Here is a 10,351-nt window from a genome sequence, read left to right on the forward strand (position 1 = left end):
CACAGCCAGTTGCACTGCTGCCTGCTGTTACAAAGCTGCATCAGTGAGAAAGATTACCATGTGTGGAAATGCTTCACCTCACCTCCTCCAACAATTTTTCTAATTAACTGGAACAAATCTACGGGGCTAATGGAAGGAAAACTTTAAGACTTGTCACCTCCTCCACAACATACAGTAAACAAGGTCCTCCACCAACTGCTGCTACTATACAAAGCCTCTGACAATGTTTCATGGAGAGACCCCGGAAGAGTGAACCACTCCCATTTCTCAGGAGCCAACTCTCAAAAGCAGACTTTGCTGAAATTCTGAGAAATTCAGCAGGTCAGGAAGCATCTGTAGAGGAATAAACAGTTGACGTTTCAAGCACAGACCCTTTATCATGACTGATGAAGGATCTTGGCCTGAAACATTGATAGTTTCCTCTCCATAGGTGCTGACTGATATCTTGAGTTCCTCCAGCATCTTAAGTGTTGCTCTGGATTTCCAGTACCTGTAGAATCTCTATGTTTCGGCATTGCTGAAATTCAATTATTTTTAGTACATGAACAATGTCCTTTGTACACTGAAGATAAAGGACCAAGATCGCCCAGGACTTGTGTTCTATGAATTGGCAGTGATTCCTGCCCTCCATTACATTTCCTGGATTTGGACTACTGACAATAGGTGCCTCAAAGCACTAGCAAGAAGATACTGATCTCCCTGTGATATCCTCCAAATCCATTAGAAACACAAGTGAACCGGTATTGCCCCAGAAGCCAAGTTGCACTGTGCTAGCTCTGTTAGGCAGGTGTCATTGTTTGCCTCTCAAAAGAAACACACTTCCAAGCCTAGGAAAAGACTACCTCAGAGGGAGGAAAGGATTCAAGGATGTGGTCAAAGCTTCCTTCGGTTAAAAAAAAATTGCACTATGCCACAGGCTGCAGGGTACTTCTGATCACGACTGTTGTTGCATGAAAGTAGTCATGGTGGGGGAGTACTGGTAGTTATGAAGCAGCCTCTGTACTTGACAAAGCAGCATCAAATGGAGACCCTTTTGGTGGAAAAAGATCTGCATCGTCCACACTATTCAACATTTTATGCGCCAAAGATCAAAGAAAAATTCAGGACAATTCAAGCAAATCCATATTTACAATGGTTTATTTAAACCCTACACCACTTTCACACTTTCCTCCTTCGTACCCATACTACAGACACACAAACAACGCATTTAAGTCAGCATTGTCTGGTTTTCCAATTAACTGTGATGTCTTCCAATTAGCTTAGTTCTTAGGAACCCATTGTTCAGAGTTGCACTTCAGATTTAATCTTCAATGCATATTCGGATCTGAAGGTTGGTCACTGACGTCAATATTCACTTTATGCCCTAACCCCAAAAATACCCCAACAATGACCGTGCTGCAGAGGATAGCAAGATTAATATACCACCTCAAACTGCCCACTTACCCATCCTGTTAAGGCTGCCCCAATGGCTCAATGCCAAGACCCAAAGAACCAAAATGAAAGCCACCCATCTTTCCTGATAGATCTCCCATTAAGAACCTCAGACATTAAAAATTCACATTCATCTGCAATTCATAGTCATAGTAGTCATAATCATACTTTATTGATCCTGGGGGAAATTGGTTTTCATTACAGTTGCACCGAAAATAATTAAATAGTAATAAAACCATAAATAATTAAATAGTAATATGTGAATTATGCCAGGAAATAAATCCAGGACCAGCCTATTGGCTCAGGGTATCTGATCCTCCAAGGGAGAAGTTGTAAAGTTTGATGGCCACAGGCAGGAATGACTTCCTATGACGCTCTGTGCTGCATCTCGGTGGAATGAGTCTCTGGCTGAATGTACTCCTGTGCCCAACCAGTACATTATGTAGTGGATGGGAGACATTGTCCAAGATGGCATGCAACTTGGACAGCATCCTCTTTTCAGACACCATCGTCAGAGAGTCCAGTTCCATCCCCACAACATCACTGGCCTTACAAATGAGTTTGTTGATTCTGGTGGTGTCTGCTACCCTCAGCCTGCTGCCCCAGCACACAACAGCAAACATGATCGCACTGGCCACCACAGACTTGTAGAACGTCCTCATTTATTGATCCATTCAATTGTTTACAAAAGGCAATAGTGGGACAAATCATTGTTTAGAAATGCATGTTCAAAACTTACAAATTTAAGTAAATGTTATTTGCATTAATTTGGCTTAGTCCTTAAATAAATAGGTGATAGAAACTTCTTGGTTACATGGATAAAAGGACATGGATACTGTTGTAGCAGTAAGGAATACAGAACCTAATTTAATTGGAAATCTGTACAGGGATCCTGCAGCAAAAGAGGTCTCGATCAAGCTCATCCTTCAGCTCCCATTCAACCATCAATTTAATCTGGGAAAAGAAAAAAAAATGTCATAATCATAGAATTGTTATGACCTGGAACAGACCGAACTGGATTCTCGTTGAGCAAACCCATTTTCCTGCATGTTCATTACAGCTCTTAAATTCTCGAAACAATTCACTTTGATGCAATGATTGGCCATGTTTCCATGGCGCAGCAGTCAGTTCAACCCAACCTTCAGTGCTGTCTGTGTGCACATTTTCACCTACTTTCAAGGTGCTCCAATTCCTTCAACATCTCAAAAGATGTACGATAGATTAACTGGCTACTATTAATTATCCCTAGTGTAGGTGGGTCACACACAATAGGGGAGAGTTGATAGGCATGTATAATACAATAGATTACAGAGAAAATGAGAGAATGAGAATGCTTAAAGATGGCTGAGTACTGGGCAGAACAGTCTCAGATGTCATCAGAAAACAAAGCAGAAAAACTTGAGCAAAAAAAAAAATCTCCCTCATTTTCCTTTTATCTTTTGGCTAAAATTTAAAATTTGTTCCCTGATCCTGGAATAGTTCATTAATGATTTCCTTTCATTTACCCCAAAACATTTCTCAATCCTGACTCTAGAGCAGGATTCTCTACTTCTCCCATCTAAACTTATAGCTCCCATCCCAGGAAATCTAATAAATCACTTAATTATATTAAATGGTGTGTGCTGATTAACTAGACATAGTGGAGTGAATGTATTTTTTCATTCTTTTAGTATATTTCTCACAGAAGATGAGCAGATATAGATGATAAAACAAGTTATCACAAATTCAATTTCACTGAATCACTTCAAAGGCTGGCATTCCTAAAAGCAGATTTAGATTCATTTTTTCCTATTCATCTGCTGTCTAACATTATGCAAAAATGGATACAGTGTGCAAACCTGCAAGCTATAGAATTTAGCTTAATAGCAGCTTCAGAAACAGAATTGTCCTTGCTGGGATGATGAAAGTGCATGACTTCACATTTCTGTTTGAGATACAAGCTAGCAGACCAGGAAGTGTGTTGGTTAACCCTTGTGAACTTAGACCTACATTTTCTGAATGACCAAATATGCAGATCTTGCTGATAACTGGCCATATGCCAGAGCAAGATCCACCAAAAAGTACTAAAGCAAAAGGCACCCATCCATGATTTAGCACAACATGGCATTTAAGCATTCTGCACCTACCCAGAAAGTGAACTTGCTACGTGCAAGTAGTAAGTTTAAATACTTTCCACTTCAACTATTCCAAATTATTCATAGTGATAGCTTAGATGTCTAAAGCAAAAGCAGTATCACAAGATATACAACCATCTGGATACCTTGTTTTAAGAGATAAATGATGTACCCTTTCCTCACTAAACTTATTCCATGAAGACTATTCAACTTAAGATTTTAAATACCTGATAGAGCAACTAGTTTAAAAATGTTAATTGCTCATCACAGCCTTGTTTTATTGCTTGTGGCAATCGTACAATGCCAACAACATGGTTTCTCACATCAAGGAAATGCAAACTAGAAAGTTCTCTAATATTCTGCTATTAAGAAATTAATTTAAGGAAATTGAAGCTCTTGCATTAATCAGGAGGACAGCACTACTAATACTGAAAGACTGGCGAGAGCTGCTGGAATTGTTGAAGTGTTATTTTAAACTAATTAAGACAGATTTTGGAATCAAACAGTTTACTTAAAATTTTTAAATAGTAAGACAAGGAAGTGTACACACATCTTAAATTTCAATGTTCTAAGTTTATTACACAATATCCTCACTGAATGGAGCAGAGCTCAGCATCAACCTGCATTCTAAAGGACTTGTATAAAAATGCCTTTTGTTAAAGTATATAACATACAAGGCTTAGACAAACAATGATTAAGTTGAAGATATCAGAATTCATTCATGTTTTATGACACTTACTGATGGGTATTCCTTTTTTATTGGTAAGTAGTTGAGGTAGTGGTAGTTCTGATTATTCTGAATGGGACACTGAATCCCAGATTGACAACCATCAGCATTAGGAATATTAAATGGGATTGCAATGCCATTCATAATGCCATAAACCGCAGCCACAGTTTTTTGACTCGATGTTTCTGCGAAGAAATTATAACAGTTAGCCTTCATTGATTCAAGGCCAGGTTTCAGAGGAAGGGCAGTACATAGAGTCATAATTTCTGCTAACTGGGACAAAGGGCATATTTCACAATAGAAGTTGCAACGCTCACACTTTACATTTCCAAGCAATCCATTACTGTTACATTTTGAAAAGCTTAAATATTGTTCTAGCACTCAGAAGCCTAAAAGGCTCTTCAATTTCATCCAGAATTTTAAATACATGACAAAACTTGTAATGAAAAGTGAAAATATGTTGGTGAATATTAAAAATTAGAGTATGCAAGTTTGGCATTGGTAGTGCTGATAATGAGCAGTACATGGAATCTAGATTAATTGATTGAGCCTTTTAAAGTCAGACAAAGCTGCCTTTATTACTGTATCAAATCTAGTTTATTTAATTTTACAGTAGTGGGTTTTCTAAGTTTCCCTTAATAACAATTTTGCTTTTCCCAAAACTTTCCTCCAGGTCAATTTACTAATCTGCTCAAGAAAGACTTGCTTCCACCTGCATTTCCTCTCTCCACTCTGCAAATCTCCCTTGAAATTGTCATCCATGCTTTTATCTGGACACCCAGCTATTACAGAACACTCTCTACCTTCGCCCTCATTCTATTCACCATAAAGTTGACTGAAAACTCTTTTGTTCATAATACATGTCATAAATGCACCTTATTTGTTCATTTATTTGTGGTAATATTACTATGCTTTGTGTGTACAAGTTGTATGTACTGTGTTGTGCACCTTGGCCCAGAGGAACGTTGTTTTATTTAATGGTATACATGTGTATGGTTGAATGACAATAACTTGAAACTGAACATGAACAAAGTGGACTTCCCACCATTTTCCCTTAAGTTTCTGGAAAGATGACAGTATGTTCAAACGCAACGACTTCTACAGGGCCAACCAAAGGTATTGTCCTTTTTAAACATTTTATTATTATTATTTTTTTTTTACGATCACAGGACTCTGCTGGTCATTAAGAACTGCAGGTCTATCCCATCACAGAGTTACTCGCTGGCTGAGAAACTGAAGGAGCTGAACTTGGATGTGGAATATGCACCAGAGAGGCGTCGGAGGAATCGGTGTGCAGTCTAACAGCAAGTGATCATCTTAGTAACTCATCTTGTGATAGCAAGACTCTGTTGGACATTGTTAATGTGGAATGCTGCAAATCCGATTCACTAATTTATTAGCAGACGGCAAGGAAGCAGTGTAGGCTCAGCCGCAGCGAGGACTCCGTCTCAAGCCACGGTGTTACCGTTTACAGCTGCCCATGAGAGATGGCCCATCGGAGGCAGTGTGACACAGTGTCCAAGCTGCAGTCAGTGGTGCCCCCCGCCCCGTCCCAGCGTTTGCTTGGCAGAAGTCAAGCTGTATTGTGTTCAACTGCAGACTGTTCCAACATTCATGTGCTCAGGGACATTTTTTTTGTGACTATGTCTTACTGATATCTTGTATGTGCTACATGTGCCTTGTGCTGTGTATGTCAATTGGTACTGTGTTTTGCACCTTGGCTCCGAAGTAATACTGTTTCGTTTGGCTGCATTCATATGTATTTATGTATGGTTCAATGACAATTAAACTTGAACTTGATAGCAAACTACCCTGGCTCCCAGTTCAGCAGTACCTCAATTTCAAAATTCTAACCTTCATTTTCAGAGCCATCCCGTTCCTCAAGCCTACAGTACATCTCTCTGATTGCCTCAAAATCTCAACCTGCCAAGATGCACAGCCACGAACAACCTGCGAATTTTGTTTCGTTACTTATCCAAGCTTAAAATACTGGTCAGGCATGTCTTTAGTTCCAAATCTCCAGAGTTCACTTCCTACCCTCCTCCCCACCTCCAAATGCTCTTAAGCTATGGCCATCTCTCCTCCAACTTTCAATCCAGATGAAGGGTCTCTATCTGAAACACTGGATATCCACTTCTATCCGTAGGTGCTGCCCGATACCCCAGCTCTTCCTTGTAATTATTTTCTCAATTCTATTTTAAAATCCCTGAATGAATTTTGAGAATCCTTGCAGACAAGAATTTTTCAATGAACAAACGATGATGAGGAAGCAGTATGCATGTGGCAAAATCTGCAAGGACGATCGCGGCTTGACGATCCACCAAGCATGGATGAAGTGTTTAGCAGGAGCGGCACAACGCGCAGGTAACCAACCTGGTGAGACGAAGGAGGGGCCAGGCCCGGGGTCACCGCATAGTGCCCGGAACCTCCAAGTGTTGCAAACTAATCCCTCTAAAATGAAGTCTAACAGGAGGCGGATCAAATGGCCTGCAGCTAACATGACTTCACTGTGGAAGCAGTTTGATGAAGATGTTAACCAAATTCTGGAGGAAATGGTGAAGGAAAGGATTGATAGGAAGCTGGAAGCCATGACAACAATTATTGTCAGTATCGCCCAGTGGAGGTTGGTTGTAGGGGTTTTGCAACCCGTTCCTTAGTTAGAGCCTTCAGCAATTTGGGCTTCGAGGGAGAGAGGAAGAGGAGAGCCATCCACAGTACCACCGATGCGGCAGAGAGGGCCTCAAGATGGTTGTGGCTCAAAGAGGGGAGCCATGGAGTCATAAGTAGCTAGCCATCTGGACACAAGCTGGGGTCTGATCAGCCCCGCTGGGTCACCTGGAGGAGGTTGTATGATGTTGAAAGACCCGAAACACTCAATGATTCCAGGAACATCACTGAAGCTGTGTCCAGAAGCATCAGTAGATGTATGTACACAGTTTCCATCCCCACACATCTTCCACTTTTTAAAATTTATGTCCCCCATCAATCCCACTTCATCGCATGTGTGAACTATCAAGAGGAACAATTTTCTCAAGCAATCAGGCACAATATTTTAAAAGTCCTGTTGTCTCATTTAATTTGTCTGAAGGAGAATACCTCAGCTTCCCTTGCAAGCAAAAATCCTTCACCCCCAGAATCATTAGTAACCTAATGGGTTGATGACAATATTTGGAAAATGCTGAAACAGTTAATTTAAGGTAGTGGCTAGTGTAATGCTTTATAGTATCCTCACCTGTCTCCCCAAATCAAAAATTTCACTTTTCCCATATTTGCCACCTGTCTGGCTATTCTACAAAATGATTTCCTTACTATGTTTTACAATTGGTGTCATTTACACATTATTCACACTTGTGCCAGTTATTGATAAGCAAGAAAAAAACCAGCAGCACACTGGTCTTTACATGTACCCTGGGAGACACCACAATCTCCCTCCAACTTCAAAGACTACCATTTCATATTTTCTTAGGTACCCAAGGAGGCCATTCACTTCATGTCCATGCTAGTCCTCACAGCAATCCCATTCCTCAAATTACCTCCCTGTAATCTATTCTCTCTCGTGTGTCTATTAGTTCCACACCCTCCAGCTCTCCTACCACCACCCCAGCAGTAATTTGTGTGTGCAAATTAAGAACCACTAGCATACTTTTGGGACGTGGGGAGAAACAACATCCAGAAGGAAAACTCACATCACAGTGAGAACTTGAGACAAATCTTAGGGCTGAGCCCAGGTCACTGCACTGAGAGGCAGCACCCAAGTGTTTGGACCACTGTTTTACCATTGCCTCTTATTCCATGAGCCTGAATTTGAGGATATAGAATTTGAAAAGGTACAACGAAAGGGATCAGATTGCTTTGCAGGAACATTCAATAGACTGCTTTCCTTCTGAGCTGAAGGATTCTCATCTGTGCTGAGGTTTCTCCTTTGCCAATTTTACACTTTAAAATCAAGACTTACTGCTAGCAAAAGTCACGTTCACAGCATAAGATTGTCCTTTGCGGAGTATACACGGCAGCGAGGGGCAAGGTGTGATATCCACTATTAAAATTTTTCCGGATGTAGATCCTGCAATACAATGAATACAGATAGAGATTAACTATAGCTAGTACCAGAAGTTAGTGTTGCACTGGTATACTGTTAAAGCACTAACCTTTATAATTCACAGCAACACACATCAAAGTTGCTGGTGAACGCAGCAGGCCAGGCAGCATCTCTAGGAAGGGGTACAGTCGACGTTTCAGGCCGAGACCCTTCGTCAGGACTAACTGAAGGAAGAGTTAGTAAGAGATTTGAAAGTGGGAGGGGGAGGGGGAGATCCAAAATGATAGGAGAAGACAGGAGAGCTGGGATCTTGGCTCCATCCCTCCCTCTCCTGTCTTCTCCTATCATTTTGGATCTCCCCCTCCCCCTCCCACTTTCAAATCTCTTACTAACTCTTCCTTCAGTTAGTCCTGACGAAGGGTCTCGTTCTGAATCGTCGACTGTACCCCTTCCTAGAGATGCTGCCTGGCGTGCTGCGTTCACCAGCAACTTTGATGTGTGTTGCCTGAATTTCCAGCATCTGCAGAATTCCTGTTGTTTGCATTTATAATTCACCAACTTGATTTTTGTTTAGGATTAATGGCCCTTTATCCCATCCCCCAGCCCACTGGCCCAATTGCCCAGAAATGTATAATCAAAGCAAAAAGCTTGCTCAAACCAGCTTTTGGAAAGAGAAACAGTTAATGTGCTAGGTCAGACATCCTTCACCAAAACTGAATTACTAGTAGATACTAGATGCAATTAGTCACACAAAACCAAGTTAGAGAATGACAATAACGTACCAATAAAACATCAATCTAGGATGTAAATTAGATCAAGCAACACACATCAAAGTTGCTGATGAACGCAGCAGGCCAGGCAGCATCTCTAGGAAGAGGTACAGTCGACATTTCAGGCCGAGACCCTTCTACTCCAACAGCCACTTTCTCTCAAAGGTGACTTTAATTACAATGGCACATTCAGACTTTAAAGCACAATAACCAAAACGAAGTTTGTTTTTAAGAGTTAAAGAGCTAATCATGGTTACACTTCAAAAATCGTAGCACGTGGAAAAACTACTAACTCTGAATTTTAAGGAGGAAAATAAAATGCTTCGATGACAGTATTATGGCGTCGACGTTTCGGGCTGAGATCTCATCGGGATCTCCAGAATGGATGTTGCCTCCTCCATCACTTTCAGTGTGTTGCCCAAGATTTTCAGCATCTGCAGAATCTCACGTGTTTGTGCACCAATAACAACAATACTCAAACTTTAGGGCAAATGGATCATGCAAAGTATTTTTCTTGTATTTCTACTGAACTGCCGAATAGACCGTAGGATGTTTTAGACAGACTTACCGCAGTCTTTAAACTTCACCGGCTGTGCCGCACACAACGCGGCCAGGAGCACGAAGCCGAAAGCCACCTGACACCTCAGCTCCATGCCTCACCGTCCTACAGTGAGCGGCCCGCCGCCGCCGAGAGATGGTTTTAAAGCCCTGCCATCCATCCCGGCCGGTGGGCGAACTCCCCGCCCCACAGGGCGGACCCGGACCCGGACCCCACCTTCTTGTTCACACCGGCATCCCATCACCCCTCAGGGTACACGTCTGCTTTCTGCATTAAACACCGCCTTCCTTTATTTGGAAAACACCTACTCACAGAGAATTTCAGAATATTTTTATTGACAGTCACTCAACTGTACTACCACCTTCCCAACTACAAAGTCAAGAACGCTGGGGCAGGTCGCATCCTTGATTGACAAAAGGGAAAACCAATAAAACCGTAGCGCTCTAAAACTAGCCAATCAGATGCTTAAAATTGTTTTCTGCGTCATTGGAACGCCTTCCTGATTATGACAGACACTTTTAATCTCCAATGTAGACGATAGGTTGTGAAAAATATGCAACTCACGTTGCACCAATGGGCGTAGTGAGTAGGTGGGGCAAGGGGCTGTTTATGATAGACGTGTTCTTCAGCTAATGAAGTTGGCGGTTTCTGGTACAAACGGGTGGGAGTACGCCAATGGGGAAAAGGGCTGAAGGCGGTACTTCCGATGAC

The 10,351-nt window shown here is 41.6% G+C and overlaps 1 protein-coding gene across 1 annotated transcript; it reads right to left on the minus strand.

Moving 5' to 3' along the window:
* Positions 1-1,564: 1,564 nt before the first annotated feature.
* LOC134351542 (NPC intracellular cholesterol transporter 2-like) lies at positions 1,565-10,017 on the minus strand. Its single transcript, XM_063057867.1, has 4 exons — positions 9,650-10,017; positions 8,228-8,335; positions 4,285-4,457; positions 1,565-2,385 (listed from the first exon to the last, which is right to left on the minus strand). Exons 1-4 carry the CDS (start codon positions 9,732-9,734, stop codon positions 2,299-2,301), a joined length of 453 nt encoding a protein of 150 aa, XP_062913937.1. The 5' UTR covers positions 9,735-10,017; the 3' UTR covers positions 1,565-2,298.
* Between the last annotated feature and the right edge of the window lie 334 nt (positions 10,018-10,351).

The sequence above is a fragment of the Mobula hypostoma genome, chromosome 1 (genome assembly GCF_963921235.1).
Source record: "Mobula hypostoma chromosome 1, sMobHyp1.1, whole genome shotgun sequence".
Lineage (NCBI taxonomy): Eukaryota > Metazoa > Chordata > Chondrichthyes > Myliobatiformes > Myliobatidae > Mobula > Mobula hypostoma.

Coding starts and splice junctions, on each gene's coding strand:
- LOC134351542 (XM_063057867.1), bottom strand. CDS start 9,734: ATGGAGCTGAGGTGTCAGGTGGCTTTCGGCTTCGTGCTCCTGGCCGCG. Junction 8,336..9,649: donor GGTGAAGTTTAAAGACTGCG/GTAAGTCTGTCT, acceptor ATTGTATTGCAG/GATCTACATCCGGAAAAATT. Junction 2,386..4,284: donor TAAAAAAGGAATACCCATCA/GTAAGTGTCATA, acceptor TTCTTTTCCCAG/ATTAAATTGATGGTTGAATG.